This window comes from Hemibagrus wyckioides, linkage group LG04 (assembly GCF_019097595.1).
Source record: "Hemibagrus wyckioides isolate EC202008001 linkage group LG04, SWU_Hwy_1.0, whole genome shotgun sequence".
Taxonomy (NCBI): Eukaryota; Metazoa; Chordata; class Actinopteri; order Siluriformes; family Bagridae; genus Hemibagrus; species Hemibagrus wyckioides.
In genome coordinates, this window is record NC_080713.1 from 7528381 (window position 1) to 7545139 (window position 16759).

Sequence of the window (16759 nt, forward strand, 5' to 3'; positions counted from 1 at the left end):
ACATTTCTGGGGATTGTTTGCTATTGGATGTCTATAAAAATAGAATAACTCTTACAAATAAAATGATTTCCTACATTTTAAAAAAATGAGCCAGAGCTATTGTATTACAAAAGTGTTCTTGGAAAATCCACATTTCTTTTCCACCACTGGTCATGACAGAGTGTTGAGCTGTCTTTCATCTGTTTTCTCTTATCATCATTTACGCCATTCTAAGGGCATTGATGCACACAAACTCTCCAGTTTTCAACGACTCGCTTAGTCTTAACAACTGGTGGGGTATGTGTCTGGCCACAAACATAGTGGGAACAAAAAGTATGTACGGTAGGAGAACCTCGACTGTCTGCTATGCGACCGCCCTTCAGCCAAATATCTCTGGTTTCCACGCATTCCAGACCCGGCGCAGACGCACACGGTGAGCCAGTCAGTGAGACAGCATGAGAGGCAAAGCAATGACCTCATACCACTGGACATGCCAGATGTTTCCAGACGCGACCGAGTATTTCCCTGCTTATGAGTAACCCGAGAGACAAGATGATTATCGAGGAGGAGAACACACAGGCGTTGTGACACACTGACTTAGTTTTTAGTACAGGAAGAAGATGGAAATCCCTACAGCTGCATGTTCAGCAGAAATTTGAGCAGAACTGATTAATATTAATATTTGCACCGCAGGGCTGTTGAATTATTGATTATTGAATTCTTTTCTATAACAGCACCTCTGCTAATAGTACCGACTGTAATTCATTTCACAGCTTAGTATTAATGCACATTATCATTTATACTGTATAGTAAGAAATCATTCAAGGCTAATACTAAACTGTGTTTGTTTGGGGGTTTTTTTGTAACCAAAGAATAATGTATAATAAAATATAATAAACAGACAGACAGACAGACAGACAGACAGACAGACAGACAGACAGATAGATAGATAGATAGATAGATAGATAGATAGATAGATAGATAGATAGATAGATAGATAGATAGATAGATAGATAGATCTAACAAACTTCCTATTCTTATTCCGATTATTTTCCTATATGAACACACCACACAGTTTAATCCATACATAATTTGCTCTAATTAATTTATTTCTCCATGTGTGAGGGTCAGTTTCTGGGGAAGAAAAAAAAAACAGATGATGTTAATGATGGGCAGAAGCAATCTCTAATCTGAATTCCATAATCCGATGGCATGTAATCGGATTACAGGATATTTTTATGGATTGCGTGATTGCCTTATTGACGTCACTGAACCAGTCTATTGATTTCGAATTTACTGGGTGGGACAGTAAACGGCATACGAGCAGTTTGTTATGACTAACAGCAGTTGCGTGCGGTTTCTTGCAGTATCCCCAGTCACTCAGATGGAAACTGTCATACCTAAACATGATTTCATTAGACATAAGAAAGAAATAAGCACTTTATATTTGCTTAAAACCTTGTTCGTTTCTTTCGTTTACTCTTTTGATCCTTTAATTAAATAAGTCCAGGACTACTCTACAAAAATCACCAAGACAAAAATCCACAAAAGCAATCTAATGGATAATATCGTACTGGTTTAAATGTATGCTCATTTAATTAGTAATAAGCAATAGACAACATGTCCTCACTAATCTGCTTAACACTGCACATGATGTTCTTTTACGAAGCTTGGTTTATATGTAAACCTATTGAATTACTTTCTGTTTATTTGCGTAAAAGGCTGTCTCTGGCGTGCCAGCAGCGTGCGGCTGGACTGTAAAAACAAAGCCAGAATAAACAGGAGGTGCGACGGCATTCAGCCAGTTTTACTTTACTTCAGTATCAGAATGTTGTGCAGCTTTGTGTGTCTGTGCAAACTGTCCTGAAAGTTAAAAAAACTGCGTGCTAGTTTCCAGAAGGTGCCATGCGACTCCATATGACCCGAAGCATAAAACGAACAGAACGAATGTCTATTTTGAGTTCCTTTAAGATGCATTTGTGCTGATAGGAAGTTAGAAGCTGTGGTTATGTAATGGCGTCTGTGCAAACGGCCAAGAGGGGTGTTACCAGAGCTGGGCTGTAGTGGGACGGGCCTGGTTGTTGCCTGGTTACAAATATTTTGGGCAGGGAAATGGGCAAACACGTCCTGCCTCCCCGGGAAATGGGCTGCTCTCGTGACTGCTGCAGGGGGCTCGAGTCTCACCGACACCACAAAACAAAACAGGAAAACTGAGAGTATGCGGTAAACAAAACCTGCTGTTTGGGTTTCAGCGTGTTCCTCCTTCCAAACTCACAGACTCGCTGTTGCAGTTCTCTGCTGCTGCAAATACTAATGCACTGCTGAAAGTACAAACAAAAAAAATTTGGATACGCGTTAACAATATAGATGTAAATATAGATTTCATTAGTGATTCAGATAACTTTAGTAATAAGGTTAAAAGTTTAATTTGTTTAGATAAAAATTTATTTTTTATCTATTTTTTTAGCCCTAAGTGCAGTCAGACCTCATGTTCTGAAACGAAGCTAAACTTGATTTACAGTTGAAGGCAAACGTCTGAGTAAACATACTTCAAAATGACATCATGATTTACAAACTTCTCTATAATAGTTTTTATTATTATATTAGCGGTGAAATGAACCAAATCAGATTTCAGAACTGGATATAAATGAACTTTTGTTCCACTTCCTGCTATCTGTAACGTCATATCTTTGTCTCAGCACTTCTGAGCTGTAATTTTCACTGTTGGTTAAGAATATCATTCATCTTCAGTAACCGGTTTATCCTGGTCAGGATCACGGTGGATCCGGGGCCTATCCTGGGAACAATGGGTGCAACCCAGGAACACATCCTGGGTGGGACACCACTCTCTGCCAAGGCACCATGCACACACACACACACAAACACACACACACATATCCACTCACACATTCACACCTAGAAGCAGCTTAGCGGTCAATCTGCCTACTGGAGAACATGAAGGACCTTTGATATCCTTTTAAGCCATTTTATTTTTTTCTCTTTTAAACCTTGGGAAAGATTTTCTATTGAATTTTGACTGCACACAGCACTTTTAACAACCTTAAAAATACTCAAAGTAAACCTTTGCTGACTGAAAATGAAAAACTAATTAATTTTGCAATGTGGGCAAATATTCTGAGCTTGCTAATAAACATAACTGCTCATTTAAGGCAGAATATTACTCACAGTGTATGACATAATCCCAAAAAAATCTTGCCTGAATATTAGAACAGATATCAGAGATCCTCACAAGTTAGACAATGTGATCTGGGCATGTATAAAAAGATTTCTAAGTGATCTTGAGGTAATAAGGATATTAATTCTGTTCATTCATGTTTCATTTACATTTCACCACCACCACTACTGTATCAGTAGCTGTCCAATTAGTTTTGCATGCTCTTACACCCTCCTCCTGTTAATGGTTTTTAGAGGTGTGTTGTGGCAATGGTCAAGCAGATTTAAAAACAACTCTCACACTTCCAGAACTTCAGCCATTTTTGGCTGCAGCGGAGCTAAAGTGGCCGCCGGTGAGCATATGACATTACGATACAAACAAACATGTTCATGACCAAAGAGTTTGTTTACAATATGTGATTTTTGTCCGTGACAGCGAAATCATACAGTTGAAACCTGGCTGAGGTTTCAAACAGAAAACACTGTGGTAAAGGAATTCTATTTCTATGTCTACAGATGAAGTGGAAAGAAGAGAAATAAACACTATATTGCCAAAAGTTTTGGGACACCCCTCCAAATCATTGAATTCAGGTGTTGTTTTTCAGGGGTTTTGCTTGGCCCCTTAGTTCATTCTTAATGCTTCAGCATACCAAGACATTTTGGACGATTTTATGCTCCGAACTTTGTGGGAACAGTTTGGGGATGACCCCTTCCTGTTCCAACATGACTGCACACCAGTGTACAAAGCAAGGTCCATAAAGACATGGATGAGTGAGTTTGGTGTGGAGGAACTTGACTGGCCTGCACAGAGTCCTGACCTCAACCTGATAGAACAACTTTGGGATGAATTAGAGCGGAGACTGAGAGCCAGGCCAAAACTGGGACGTCTGGCTTTACATGCACATGAATTTAATATGGAGTTGGCCCACCCTTTGCAGCTATAACAGCTTCAACTCTTCTGGGAAGGCTTTCCATAAGGTTTACGAGTGTGTTTATGGGAGTGTTCGACCATTCCACTAGAAGCGTATTTTTGTGAGTTCAGGCACTGATGTTGGACGAGAATGTCTGGCTCGCAGTCTCCGCTCTAACTCATCACAAAGGTGTTCTATCAGGTTGAGGTCAGGACTCCTCCACACCAAACTCGCTCATCCATGGATCCAAGGTCTTTATGGACCTTGCTTTGTGCACTGGTGTGCAGTCATGTTGGAACAGGAAGGGGTCATCCCCAAACTGTTCCCACAAAGTTGGGAGCATGAAATTGTCCAAAATGTCTTGGTATGCTGAAGCATTAAGAGTTCCTTTCACTGGAACTAAGGGGCCAAGCCCAGCTCCTGAAAAACAACCCCACACCATAATCCCCCTTCCACCAAAGCGCAACCCCTGAATTCAATGATTGGAGGGGTGTCCCAAAACTTTTGCCAATATAATATATATATATATATTTCCACCCAAAACTAATGTGGCCTTCAGACACACTATCTGCCCAAAAGTTTGTGGACACCAGACTATCAGACCTATGATCATCCTATTCTAGATTTAGTCTACTATTCCTGTTATAATAATCTCCTCTCTTCTGAGAAGGCTTTCGACTAGGGATAAGAGCGAGGCTGTGGTGATTTGTGTTCGTTCGGGCTACAAGAGCCCAGGCACAGCTGTTGGAGTGATGATGTCTGGGGTGCAGCCTGCATTCCAGATCATTCCAAAGGTGTTCAGTGGGACTGAGGTCACAGGTCTGTGCAGGACACTCCAGTTCATTACAAGCAATGTCACTCTGGACCAGGTTCGGGGCACATTGGTTCCAGTGAAGGCAAATTGTAATGCTTCCTCATACAAAGACATTCAACATAACTGTGTGCTTTAACCTTTGTGACGGCAGTCTGGGGTGTGATGGTCAGGTGTCCACAAACGTTTGACCATATACTGACCATGCAGTTTAGTCGCATGTGGTCTATTTAATTGACAGAAGTAGACAAAAAAACAGCCACGCAAGCAGAATAAGCGTGACTTCTAGCTGAACTCATGGGCTTAAACTTAAAACATTTGGCGATAAAATACAAACAGGAGGTCCGAATTCTTCACACAGGCACGACGCCAAACGAAAACGCGGACGCTTCACTTTATTAGCTCTGTCTGACGCAGCTAGCAAAGCACTTCGCTATCCGGAGGTTTGTTTGGCTGCTAATGCAATGTTGTTAGCTTGTTTGCATTGTTTTTGCATTAATTTAAGCGACTCGATACTTTTTAGCAGCAAGCAATCCGGTTTAGTAACCAGTCATTAGCCGCTGAATGCCTTCCAAGTAGTGCAAAGGTAATGGCTAGCATGCTAAGCTAGCTAAAAAAAAATCATCCACTGCAAAGCATTATTTTTCAATTCTTCTTTTCTGTTTGCAGTGAGAAAAATACTTAGGTAAAAAAAAAAAAGATTTGAGTTCCATTAGCGAAAATATCTAGTCATATAACGAGTCCCCATGTCAGCAAATCCGTATATGTCGGAATACTCAACCGTTCCTCGTTCCCTTCATAAGCGCACTAGATAGGGTATAAAACTAATGGAATCTGTAGCCATATGTAGTGCACTACGTATACTATAGCAAGTCGTTTAGATGTCGCTCATGCAACGCTCATTGTGCGGCCCAGGGGTTGCCATGGGACACGGTTGCTTCGCAACAAAAACAAAAAAAGACTAAATCGTCATGACGTCGTTGCGTCAGACGTGCCGGAACGGCGTTTCCATGACGACGCAACGCCTGTACATACACATCTGCAGATTTCGGTTGTAAGGAGTTGTGGCGAACACATGGGACTGATATTGTTGAGTTGCTTTGCATTTAATCGTGGAATAAGCAATGTTTAATTGTTTTTAATAACAAACACATGCAACTACTAGTGAAAAGTAACAACAGCAAACAAATAATTAAATACGCAAATAAATAAATACGATGGATGGATAAAAAGATAGATAAACAAACAATGGTAGAGCGGACAGTGTGGGGTAGAGCTTTGTTTTATTTTATTTTTATTGGTCGAGAATTTTAGCCTTTTCCTTTTTTTTCAATGCCCAGAGATATAGATTTGTCTTGGGAATTATGAGCATTAAAATATGATTAACATCTGAGTCTGGCTGTCGCTTTTCTCTCCTCCTTCTCCTTCCTCTGTTTGCATCCCACATATGGAGCTATGATGCGCCTTTTTCTGACGTAGCCACAGGTCGGCAGCTCTTAGCCACTGGTGAGAGAGTTCTGGCTGAATTTGCCGAAAAGATATTCCTGGTGAAAGTCATGTACGTCGTGTTAGTCATGCTGGTTAGAGTAGTCTAGCTTAGCTCCTACCTGCCCGGTGGACAGAACAGTACGTTCTCCGTCCGTGACGTCAGCACGCTGACTAATTGTTGTCGTCCTCGCTCGGCCCCTATACTCAGTGTTGACATTTTCACTCTGCCTTGTGTTTTCTCGCAGCTCGCACAAAAAGCTCTCCTGCAATTTCCTATTGCTTTCTTTCCTCCTTTCTTCTTCCCATTTCCGATTTCAGGCGCCCCACGTTGTCGTGCACAGGGAGTAAGTGATGAATGAAACTTTCTATTCATTCTGAAGTGTCTCACTGTTGCACATGCCCTTCCTGTACACGCAAAACAAGAGGAGCTTTGTGAGTTTCCGGCAAGTTCGGCTTTGTTCGGTCAGGCTGTATTCAGTGTAGTCTGATGTCCTCAGTTATGATGGTGATTACGAGAACATGTGGTTTAAACTCTCCTTCGATTTCATCATCATCATCAACGTTATTATTATTATTATTATTATTATTATTATTATTATCATCATCATCATCATCATCATCATCATCATCATTATTATTATTATTGTTGCTGGTGATAATTATGATGTTGGAGATGCTGATGCTGATGATGAGACCTTACAACATGTGATACATTGTTTCCTTTATAATTAACAGCAACTTGTTTCTGTTTTTTGTTTATGTTGTTGCATTAAAAATGTTCCAGGACAGTTATAGAGTCACGGCTGACTCTAATATTAGACCACCGGGGATTCCGTGAGGCCCATGAGAAAGTTTACAATGGAGAGTTGTGTTCATCTAAAGCACGTTTCCACTACCCCTTCCTTCACCTGAGAAACCGGATAGCGCCTTCTCTGCTTACTGCATACATGACAGTTTCAGTCTCTCGGTCATTTTCCTTTTTCTTCTGTGTATTTTGCAAAGTGATCATGTGTAACGTCTGATTATATATTTTCTCATGTAGACACTATGCACTAAGCTCGTAAATACAGCAAGCGTCCTATGTGTTCAATCTAATTTGTTTTGTTGTTAAAAAAAAACCTTCCGTGGCAACATTAAGCAAATATCATATATGCTGAAACCTTTTTTTTTCTTTGACGCAGTTGTCCCAGAGATCGTTCTAATATTGTCCTTCCCTGTCGTTTCTGTATAGTCTCTATTTTTAAAAAAAACATGCAATCAAAAATATCTCCCGTGGAAGCTATAGTAAACGCTGCTATTCTCGACAGTGCGCTAGAGCGTTTTTTTCTGTGGGTGAGGGAATCCCTAAACGTCATCGCCTAGGATACCAAAAAACAAAAACACCGCTCCATGAACCATATATGGGCATCTACGTCAGCGGAACTCCAGTGAGGGGCGGAGACAAAGCGATCTACTTACAACGGCTCAGATGGCTTCATTCAGAAGACCAGAGACGCCGGCTCGCGCGCACAAGACGCTGTTTACTGTCGCTGACCAAACACGTTGCGGACATTTTTATTTTTTGATGGATTTATAAATGCACACTTCGAATAAAAGGAACCTTTAAGGATTTGTGATTTCGCCAGCCAGAGTGGACATCTCCGCTTTGGAGTTGTAAACTTGTTTCCCCCAAACGCAGAACTGGATTGCCATCTTAATGCAACTTTTTTGGAAAGACACGAAAGGCATCTTGACTGACTCTTCAAGTAAATCGTGTTACGGTAGGTGGCTGACATAATCTAATTTTATATTACTTGCTTAGTTTTAGTTTACGTGACGTTCTTTGACATGCCAGTGTACAGGTTTTATATAGCGAACTCTGAAGATATGCATGCATTCAGGTCAACAAAGTGACTTGTACATGCATTGAGATGATGAATTAGACAGTGCACTAGAACCCAAACTCTTTCGCTGGGCGCCAGGTGACGTGCCATTTTCGCCGGGAGCGAGTGCTTTCTCGGTTCAACTCGGCTCTGCCGGGGAGATGTTCCAGGGGTTCCCCGGTGACCCGGACAGCGGCTCCCGTGGAAGTTCCTCTCCGTCGGTCGAATCCCAGTACCTGTCTTCGGTGGACTCCTTCGGGAGCCCCTCCACCACCACTGCACCACAAGTAAGTCCTTAGAGTTTGCTTACTGCATGCGTGCCCTGTCAAACTGCTCGCTGGCATTAAGTCTGTTTTGCGTTTGCTGAACCGTTGTAAAAGAAGAAATAGTAATAAATATGCGAAAACTCTGGGAATAAACTTTGCATAAAATCATGATACAGCTACGTAGTTTGTTGGAGTGCAGAGCAGTCCGTTAGCAACGCGTGTGTGCGTGTGTGGCATCACGCGGCACCGTGGATTACAGCGGTGGAACCTCTCCGACGTGCACGCGCTAGGCCCCTCCCCCCTCTCGCTCCGCTCTCCGGATCCCTCCTCGTCGCTCTGGCCTCGCTGTGACGTCAATGCGTTCTATTTTGGAGTGTTACGTCGCGTTGCTAAGGGGAGCACTGGGGGAGTGACGGCGGAGGCGGAGCAAAGAAGGGGCGGTGGATGAGGGGGGGGGGGGGTTGAAAGGAGGACTCGAGCGCGCTGATTGGCTGATGGTCGCGGAGTCTCTCGTCTGACGCTTCGTACGAATATTAACGAAGCTCCCGAACTCGCGCGCGCGCGCACGAGCTTTACCGACTGCCTCCGCTATTCTAAATCAAGAAGCGAGACGGGAAAATTTTCTCTATAGAAAGTCAAAGGGTGTTCTTTTATTAAACAAGGATTGTGCGTGACGACTCATATAATAATAATAATAATAATAATAATAATAATAATAATAATAATAACAATATTATTATTATTATTATTATTATTATTATTATTATTATTATTATTATTATTATATGCTATAGTTATAATAGTATAATAGAAACTATTATTAATAATCTATTACAAAACCATGCAAAAAAAAGAAAGAAAATGATTTTTGAAAAGTAATGTAAATATTTGAAAGTATTGAAGCTATGCTTGTATACTCAGTCTGTAAATAATTTTTTTTAAAAATATCAAAAAATAATAATTTCATAAATCCATAATGCTGGTTATAACATATAGAGACCTACACTGGGTGTAGAAGTGTTTGCATATAGTACCTTCACATCTACATCTCATATTTTCTATTAAAAACATAATAATAACGTTGCAATACTAACATTGGATTAGAATTATTATTTAATAAGCCTTATGCTGTAGCTTGTACATACTTTTAATAATAAGCAGTATTTATATTATTTATATGTCTTCTGTGTCTTATATGTCTAGCAGCTGAATCTAATTAGTTTTGCTGTTATCACCTTTGGCTAAAAATATTTAATGTGCCTCAAACCTTGACCAGTTGACCCAAAGATAATTCTAATATTGTCTTTGTTATTTCTTGTCTATATTATCAATTCAAGCATTTCCTTAAATCCATAATGCTGTTCACAGAGTAGATTGAGCACCATAATTGTGTGTAGAAGTGTTTACATATAGCATGCTTACAGCTGCATCGATTACAGTTAGCATTCAAGCCTATTTTCTGGTCTAGTTTTCTTTTATATAGGCCATAGCTTGAATATACAGGGAGTATATAGGAATCGGAAGCAGTACAAATGTGTGTTTGTTTGTTTCTTTGTCTTTGGTGGTATAAGGCAGTAGAACTGCTGGCTTTAGGATGAATCCTGGAAATAGGAAGCAGTCTCAGTACAAAGCAGGATATTTTGTTATCCCTGTGTGACCTGTTGAGACACCTAGATCCTGTTTGTGTTTATGCTTCATAGGAGTGTGTATCTGCCGCTGGAGGTGTAGGGGTTGGTGGTGGTTCAGCTGGCAGCGCTCCAGGGGTGGACATGCCTGGCTCCTTTGTTCCTACAGTGACTGCCATCACCACAAGTCAGGACCTGCAGTGGATGGTGCAACCCACTCTCATCTCCTCTGTGGCACCAGGGCAGAGTGGCACAGGTACTACAACAATGACCCAGTCGGTGGCCCTGGACCCATACGACATGCCAGGGACGAGCTTCTCCTCCGGCTCGGGCTTCACCCCTCCCAGCTCAGACACCCCAGGTCCCTTGCGCCAGTCACGAAGCCGCCGGCGCACACGTGATGAAACGGTAAGCGAGGCTCATGTGCTGGCCTGAACGGTTTGTATACATGTAGGCTGAGATTTTATCCCCTTTCTTGTGCATGTGTGTATGCCGTGCAAGTGTTGAAAACATTTTCATCCCTTTTTCCAGCTGACCCCAGAGGAGGAAGAGAAGAGGCGTGTCAGGAGGGAGAGAAACAAACTGGCTGCCGCTAAGTGTCGCAATCGACGGCGTGAGCTTACAGACAGGCTACAGTCGGTGAGCAACTAATTGCACAAATCACATGACCTAGTCATAGCGTAAGTGAGTGAGGATATACAAGCGTTATCTTAATCTCAGCATGGTAAGTGTTATGGAAATGCAGTACGTCTTGCCTGATTTTTTACATGATTTATTGTTTCTAAGAACTACTGCTGTGATCGTGAAGACCACAATGATCATATTGAACATCCTTTCAACACACTTAGTATTGTTTGGCTTTATTGTATACAATCTCTATTTATTATCTCACAGTCTGGTGCCACCCAGAAGAGGATGGGTTTTTCTTTGCAATTGTCACCTTTGGTTTGTTAAGGATCTTAATCTACAACCAAGTTATATTGTTCTGTAATGTTAAAGCCACCCACACATATATAAATAAATAATATTGAATTGATTTTATTAATTAATAAAAAATTACAAATAGCTTATATATGTGCATTTTATCCAAAAATTATATTCATTATATTATTTATTTATTTATTATATTTATTTATGAGATTTACCGCTTAAAATTTTATAATATAATAATATAAAAATATAATAAAAAAATATATGAAAAATATTATTGAAAACCATTTTTTGTTTTTACTTTTGGACTCGAGTAATAAAAATTAACTATTGCTTCATGGTTTTAAGAATAGAAAAGAAAAGATCAACCCATTCTAAATTTGTACCTTTTCAAAATTTCCAATTAGAAAGAATTTTTTTAAGGCTCAGGAGACTTGCCTGTTTTTCAGTGTCTCTCTCTCTCACTCGTCTCCATTTTCCCCCCAGGAAACTGACATATTGGAGGAGGAGAAGGCAGAGCTGGAGGCTGAGATCTCAGAGCTGCAGAAGGAGAAGGAACGCCTGGAGTTTGTCCTCATCACCCATCAGCCGAGCTGCAAGATCCCTTACCAGGAGGAGCAGCAGCAGACGCCGGCGCCTCCTCCGCCACCATCCTCCTCTGTGGCAGTGGTGGGTTTGACTGTGAAGGAGGACTCGTTCTACCTGCCTCCACCTTACTCGTCCCACCACCACCACCACCACCACCAGCAGCACCACCACCAGCAGCAGCAGCAGTCGGCGCAGCAGCAGCAGCAAGGGATGATGCAGGAGGTAGCCTTTTCTAGTTCTTTCTATGGGCCGAGCCAGCCGGCGGCGGGTGGCCCGTGCCTTGTCGCCGACGGCGGCGGTAACCCTGACGCTGGCAGCCACAACCCCTCATACACATCTTCATTTGTGTTCACCTACCCAGAGGGAGCCTGCGGCGCCAGCGCTAACCAGCGAACCAGCAGCAGCGAGCAGTCCTCTGACTCCATGAACTCGCCCTCACTTCTCGCGCTCTGAATGCCCTGACCTCTTGCTTACTGTCATTGCCCTTTCTCACACCTACACACAAACACACACACACACACACACACACACACAATCATTCACTTTATCAAGTAGATGTACTCAGCCTCTCATATTTTTGGAGATATTACATATTCACATCTTAGATTTATATTTATTGCAAAAAGTAAAAAGTTCTCACAGCCTCTTTGCTCCAGCTAAATGGTTTTTGCACTGGTGCTTTAGTTGCTTAACTCAAGCCTAAATCACTATCAGAAAAAGTATTAATTTGTAATAAATTTAGACAACCCCCCATACACACTCTTACATTGAAATGATAATGCACTTAGTTATATTTAATCCTCCTTCTGCTTGGTCTCTCTCTCTGTTTCTCTGTCTCTCTCTCTCTCTCTCTCTCTCTCTCGCTCACGTTGCTCATGCTTACTGCTGGTGTTCAAGCTCTTTCCATGCCGATTCTCTGCACAGTGTATTTCTCGAAAAAGGGGACACCTTCTGTGGCTTCAATATTTTAGTTTTCTCATAGGCCAAACTGTAATCCACTCACTTCTGCGCTCCTCATCCATCATCTAATCGTTCCTTTCCTTCTCTGTCATTGTGCCGGAACTTTTAAATAATAAGGGGCGTTATTTTCCGTCTACATTCAATCAATCGATCGATCAATCAAATCACTATCTATCTCTTTTTCTTGTCTCCTGCATCGTCCATCTGCCCATCTGTTTCTCCTCTCTTCTGTCTCTATGTGCCTCTGGTACTCTGTGAAGCCTTCAGCCCCCGAGAGCCCATTGGACCCTGAAAGCCCTTGGAACCTTGAATGATGGCCGGGCCACCCCAGCACCACAGACAACCCCCTTTTCCCTTCCAGCATGGAACGACTGCCACACTTCACAGAGGAAACGCAGGATTACAAAAATAAGCCAACAACAACGACAGCTAAACGTAAACAGGGGAGCAAATGACATTTCAGAGCAGGCATTGTGTTCCGTTTTTCTTCTTTGACCCCGAGGAGATGTGGGATTTAGAAAACCAAATGAACCTGACTAGCACAGAAAAGGACTCGAAGGTCCAGCGCTGATGGAGAGCTAGATATCCTCTCATGTCCTGGACATCTCTGAGAAGAGGAAAGCAAAAAAAAAAAAAGCCACATGAAAAACAAAGCGCTCATCTTCTGTTCTGGCAAACACCATCTCCTCCCCGTTATTTGTCCACATATTTTTCAGATCGTTTTTTTTTGTACAATCCTATGCCAACTCCCTTTATTGAAGACTGTTTTCAGTGGCTTTCCATCTGTTTCCGCAATAGTATTAGCTTCAACCTGGAAAAAAAAAAAAAGATTGTGGCTTAAATGAACCTTACATGCAAAAACTGCTCTTATTGTGAGTGGCACAGGTTTTTCAGTCAGTGCTTGTTACAGATTGTTTAAAAAATAGAAAACGTTTGAAAAAAATTTTGACCAACCTTGTTCCAATTGAACCATGCGACAGATCAGCAGGCAGCTGCAGGCTTTTATTGTGAAAAGGCATCACTGAAGCTGCTTCTCCAGTTTATTTCTTTCTTTATAGAGGTTGACGTGGTGAGAAAGCACAACCGTGGGCCAAGCCAGATTGAGAAAGAAAAACAGGAGTTGATTATGAATATGAAAACTATTTTCCTGTGAATTTGTTAAATATCGTTTTGGATATATATATAAATATATATATAAATATATTTTTATTTAGGTTTTTTTTTTTTAAGGATTTTCTTTTTTCGTTCAGCTTTTTCTCTCGCTTTTGTCGTTGCTGCCAAATGGAGGAACCTTCTGGAGCTTTGAACGGCTCCTTTTACTCTGTTACTGTTGTCTTATTGTAATAAGTATTGTTATTATTATTTCATTGTTATCTTACATTTGGCAACTAAAAAAGACAAATGTTGTGCACTATGAACCTTTTTTATGTCCTATAAAGTAACCTAAAATGCTCTTTACTATGTATGCATATATATATATATATATATATATATATATATATATATATATATATATATATATATATATATATATATAATATATATATATACATAGTACGTATATATATGTACAATGATTGTAATGTGCAGAAATGTAAAATGGTTATTTTTGTTAATGAAGAAAAAAAATATCGAGGGTGAGCTTGGTGTGGCTGGTTTTGGTTTTAAACATAGATATTTTTCTAAAAGAACAAAAAAGTATATTACGATATACAATAATAGCCCGCCTTTCCTTCAATATGAGAAGCATTGTCACTGCCTTTGCTCTATTGCTGTGTATTTATATGTTCTATATATAAAAACACATGATCTGTATGATGAGTGTATTCTGTGGTGCATATATATGTATCATGGGTTTTTATAGAGGTGATGCTGTGCTTTTCTCTTCTTTTTTTTTGTTTTTTTTTGTTTTCTTTCTCTCGCTTTATGTCAGTGTGAGGTTGATCCCTACGGTCCTCGCTCAGCAAAACAACCCCTGTGGACAAAACACACTGGATGCTAACTAACAAACATTAACAAAACGAACCGGGAAACCCCCCCCCCAAAACAATAAAATCAAGTGAAGATAATAAGTGTCTCCATGTAAAGTCTCCATGTACTCGGGCGGAAATTCCTATTGGAATGTTGTGGTCAAGCAATATGAAGAAATATTCAAGTAATATTTCTGGGTTGATTTCAACACTCCAGTGTGTACTGTCCCACGTGAAGTTGCAAACACATGCACACATGAATAAGCTTTTCTTTTTTTTGTTCTTTTTCCTCAAATGTGCAAGATTTTTGACAGGAAATCCATTCCTGTTCAACAGATAGAACAGAAGAGCAGGGATGATTTTGCACGCTCAGAAACCATAGTTTACAAAGCAGCTGTTAAATGTTCTCATTATTTTCTCAAGTGGTATTTCATGGGACGAAGCTCAGAAAACATACAAAAAATGTGAGGCTCCTTTTGTTCAAAATCAGTACGGCACCATGAACGCTCGACGATCCTGAGATGCTCTTAAACCAGATGTTTGGGCTTTGAATAAAAGAATAAGGATTTTGTAAAGCATGGAAGCACTTTCTAATATAGAAAGGAACATTTTTAGGATCTTATCCAGCACAGATTTAGAGTTTGTTGTGTAATGACAATGAGTAATGCTGCACAAAATGTCAAACACAGGCACGGTGCGTGAAAGTAACAAGCTAGAAGTGGAACATTTGCTCCGGAAATACAGATCGCCATCTCTGTGATGTCTCACGATGTAGAGGCGTCGCGTTATTGCATGCAGAACCTTTCGAATCTGCCGGCATTGGTGCTTATAGTATGCTGTTGGTGCTTTTGTCATTCTTAAGCCAAAATCTAGTGTTACTGTATCCTTTACTGTATATGACATGACACTAATATCGGAAGCAGAGCATGGCGGAGATTCTGCTTTACAGAGATATTCAGTTCAATTCAGAAACCAACATTGCTGCAGTGATTGTCTGGTGTTTGTTTTGTTTTTATTTTAAATGCATTTTAAATGCAATATAGATGAATGGATTACCTGGGGCAACACTGGCATGTAGCATAATAGCTAACCTGCAAAAATGGCTTTTTCTTAATGTTTAATAGTGTCATAATGTTGGTGAATTTAAGGCTTTGCCTTAGTGGATATGTTCTTGTTGATGATGCTTTGTGTCTGCCTTTGTGGAATCAACAAGGGCCTTCTTTAATAATGTTTTAAAATTCGAACGTACAAAAAGTGACCACTTGTTAAGACGGAAAATGCATAAACGTTTTGTGGGACATTTTGTGGACTTTTTAAAATTTTTTCTTTCTTTTTTTTTTTGGAAGCAGTGCCTCTATTATTCACATCAACGAAGCACTTCGGATGAATTTGAACCAGCCCCTTGTCAATATTTGTGTGTCTGTGTGTATTTTGGTGTATGAGAAATGACAATGTATAAAATGTGTGTGTGTGTTTGGGATGTAATTTGGACTGAACTGGCTGGAATGTTGTAGGTTAGTTCTGTAGTACAGAACGCTATGACCACCATGTTCCTGGCCTTTCAGCCGTTCTTATGCTCTCATAGTGTATCTTTTTCAATCTCAATGGCTCTTTGGGGGTTATATCAGCATACTCCTTATATTTATCTTTCTCAATTTCTATCTCACTCTCTTATTAGCCCTTTACACAAATTGAGAAGGACTTTTTACTTTGTTGTAAACAGGCTGTGAACCCTGAGTGTGCTAACCTATCTGGATCTCTTCGCGTGACCATCATTTCTTGTTTATTTATTTTATTTTTTTTCATTTGTTGTTGTTTTGTTTTTGTTTTTTTTGTTTTTTTGTTTGTTTTTTTAAAGTGGCATTAAAATAAAAGGAAGCATATTGAGTAGTTTTCCATTTTGGGGACTTATTCAAACTGAAATTGTTAAGTATTTCTTGTTTAAAACACTTGCATGCAATTCATCATTCCACTCTAGTCCTATGAAAGAGTGATAAATAGCTAAAATACAATACAATAAACAATACTTATATCTTTAACTAAGCATCAAACGTCATATATGTGAGATTTAGTCTTGCATTTAGGTTACATGGAACTAGATACGTGCCTATGTAATGTGTTCATATCACATAAGCTTTCAGTCACAATTATTAGTGATTATTATTATTAGTAGTAGTATTATTAGCACCTATTTT

At 40.2% G+C, this 16759-nt stretch overlaps 1 protein-coding gene across 2 annotated transcripts; it reads left to right on the top strand.

Moving 5' to 3' along the window:
• Positions 1-7844: 7844 nt before the first annotated feature.
• Positions 7845-16460, top strand: fosb (FBJ murine osteosarcoma viral oncogene homolog B). 2 transcript variants are annotated; one of them, XM_058387028.1, is made up of 6 exons: positions 7845-8123; positions 8325-8512; positions 10192-10524; positions 10648-10755; positions 11533-11856; positions 11996-16460. In XM_058387028.1, exons 1-6 carry the CDS (start codon positions 8060-8062, stop codon positions 12059-12061), a joined length of 1083 nt encoding a protein of 360 aa, XP_058243011.1. In that variant the 5' UTR covers positions 7845-8059; the 3' UTR covers positions 12062-16460. The 2 variants fall into 2 exon arrangements, with proteins under 2 accessions (XP_058243011.1, XP_058243010.1); XM_058387027.1 differs by having other exon boundaries at positions 7846-8123; positions 11533-16460.
• The last annotated feature ends 299 nt before the right edge of the window (positions 16461-16759 follow it).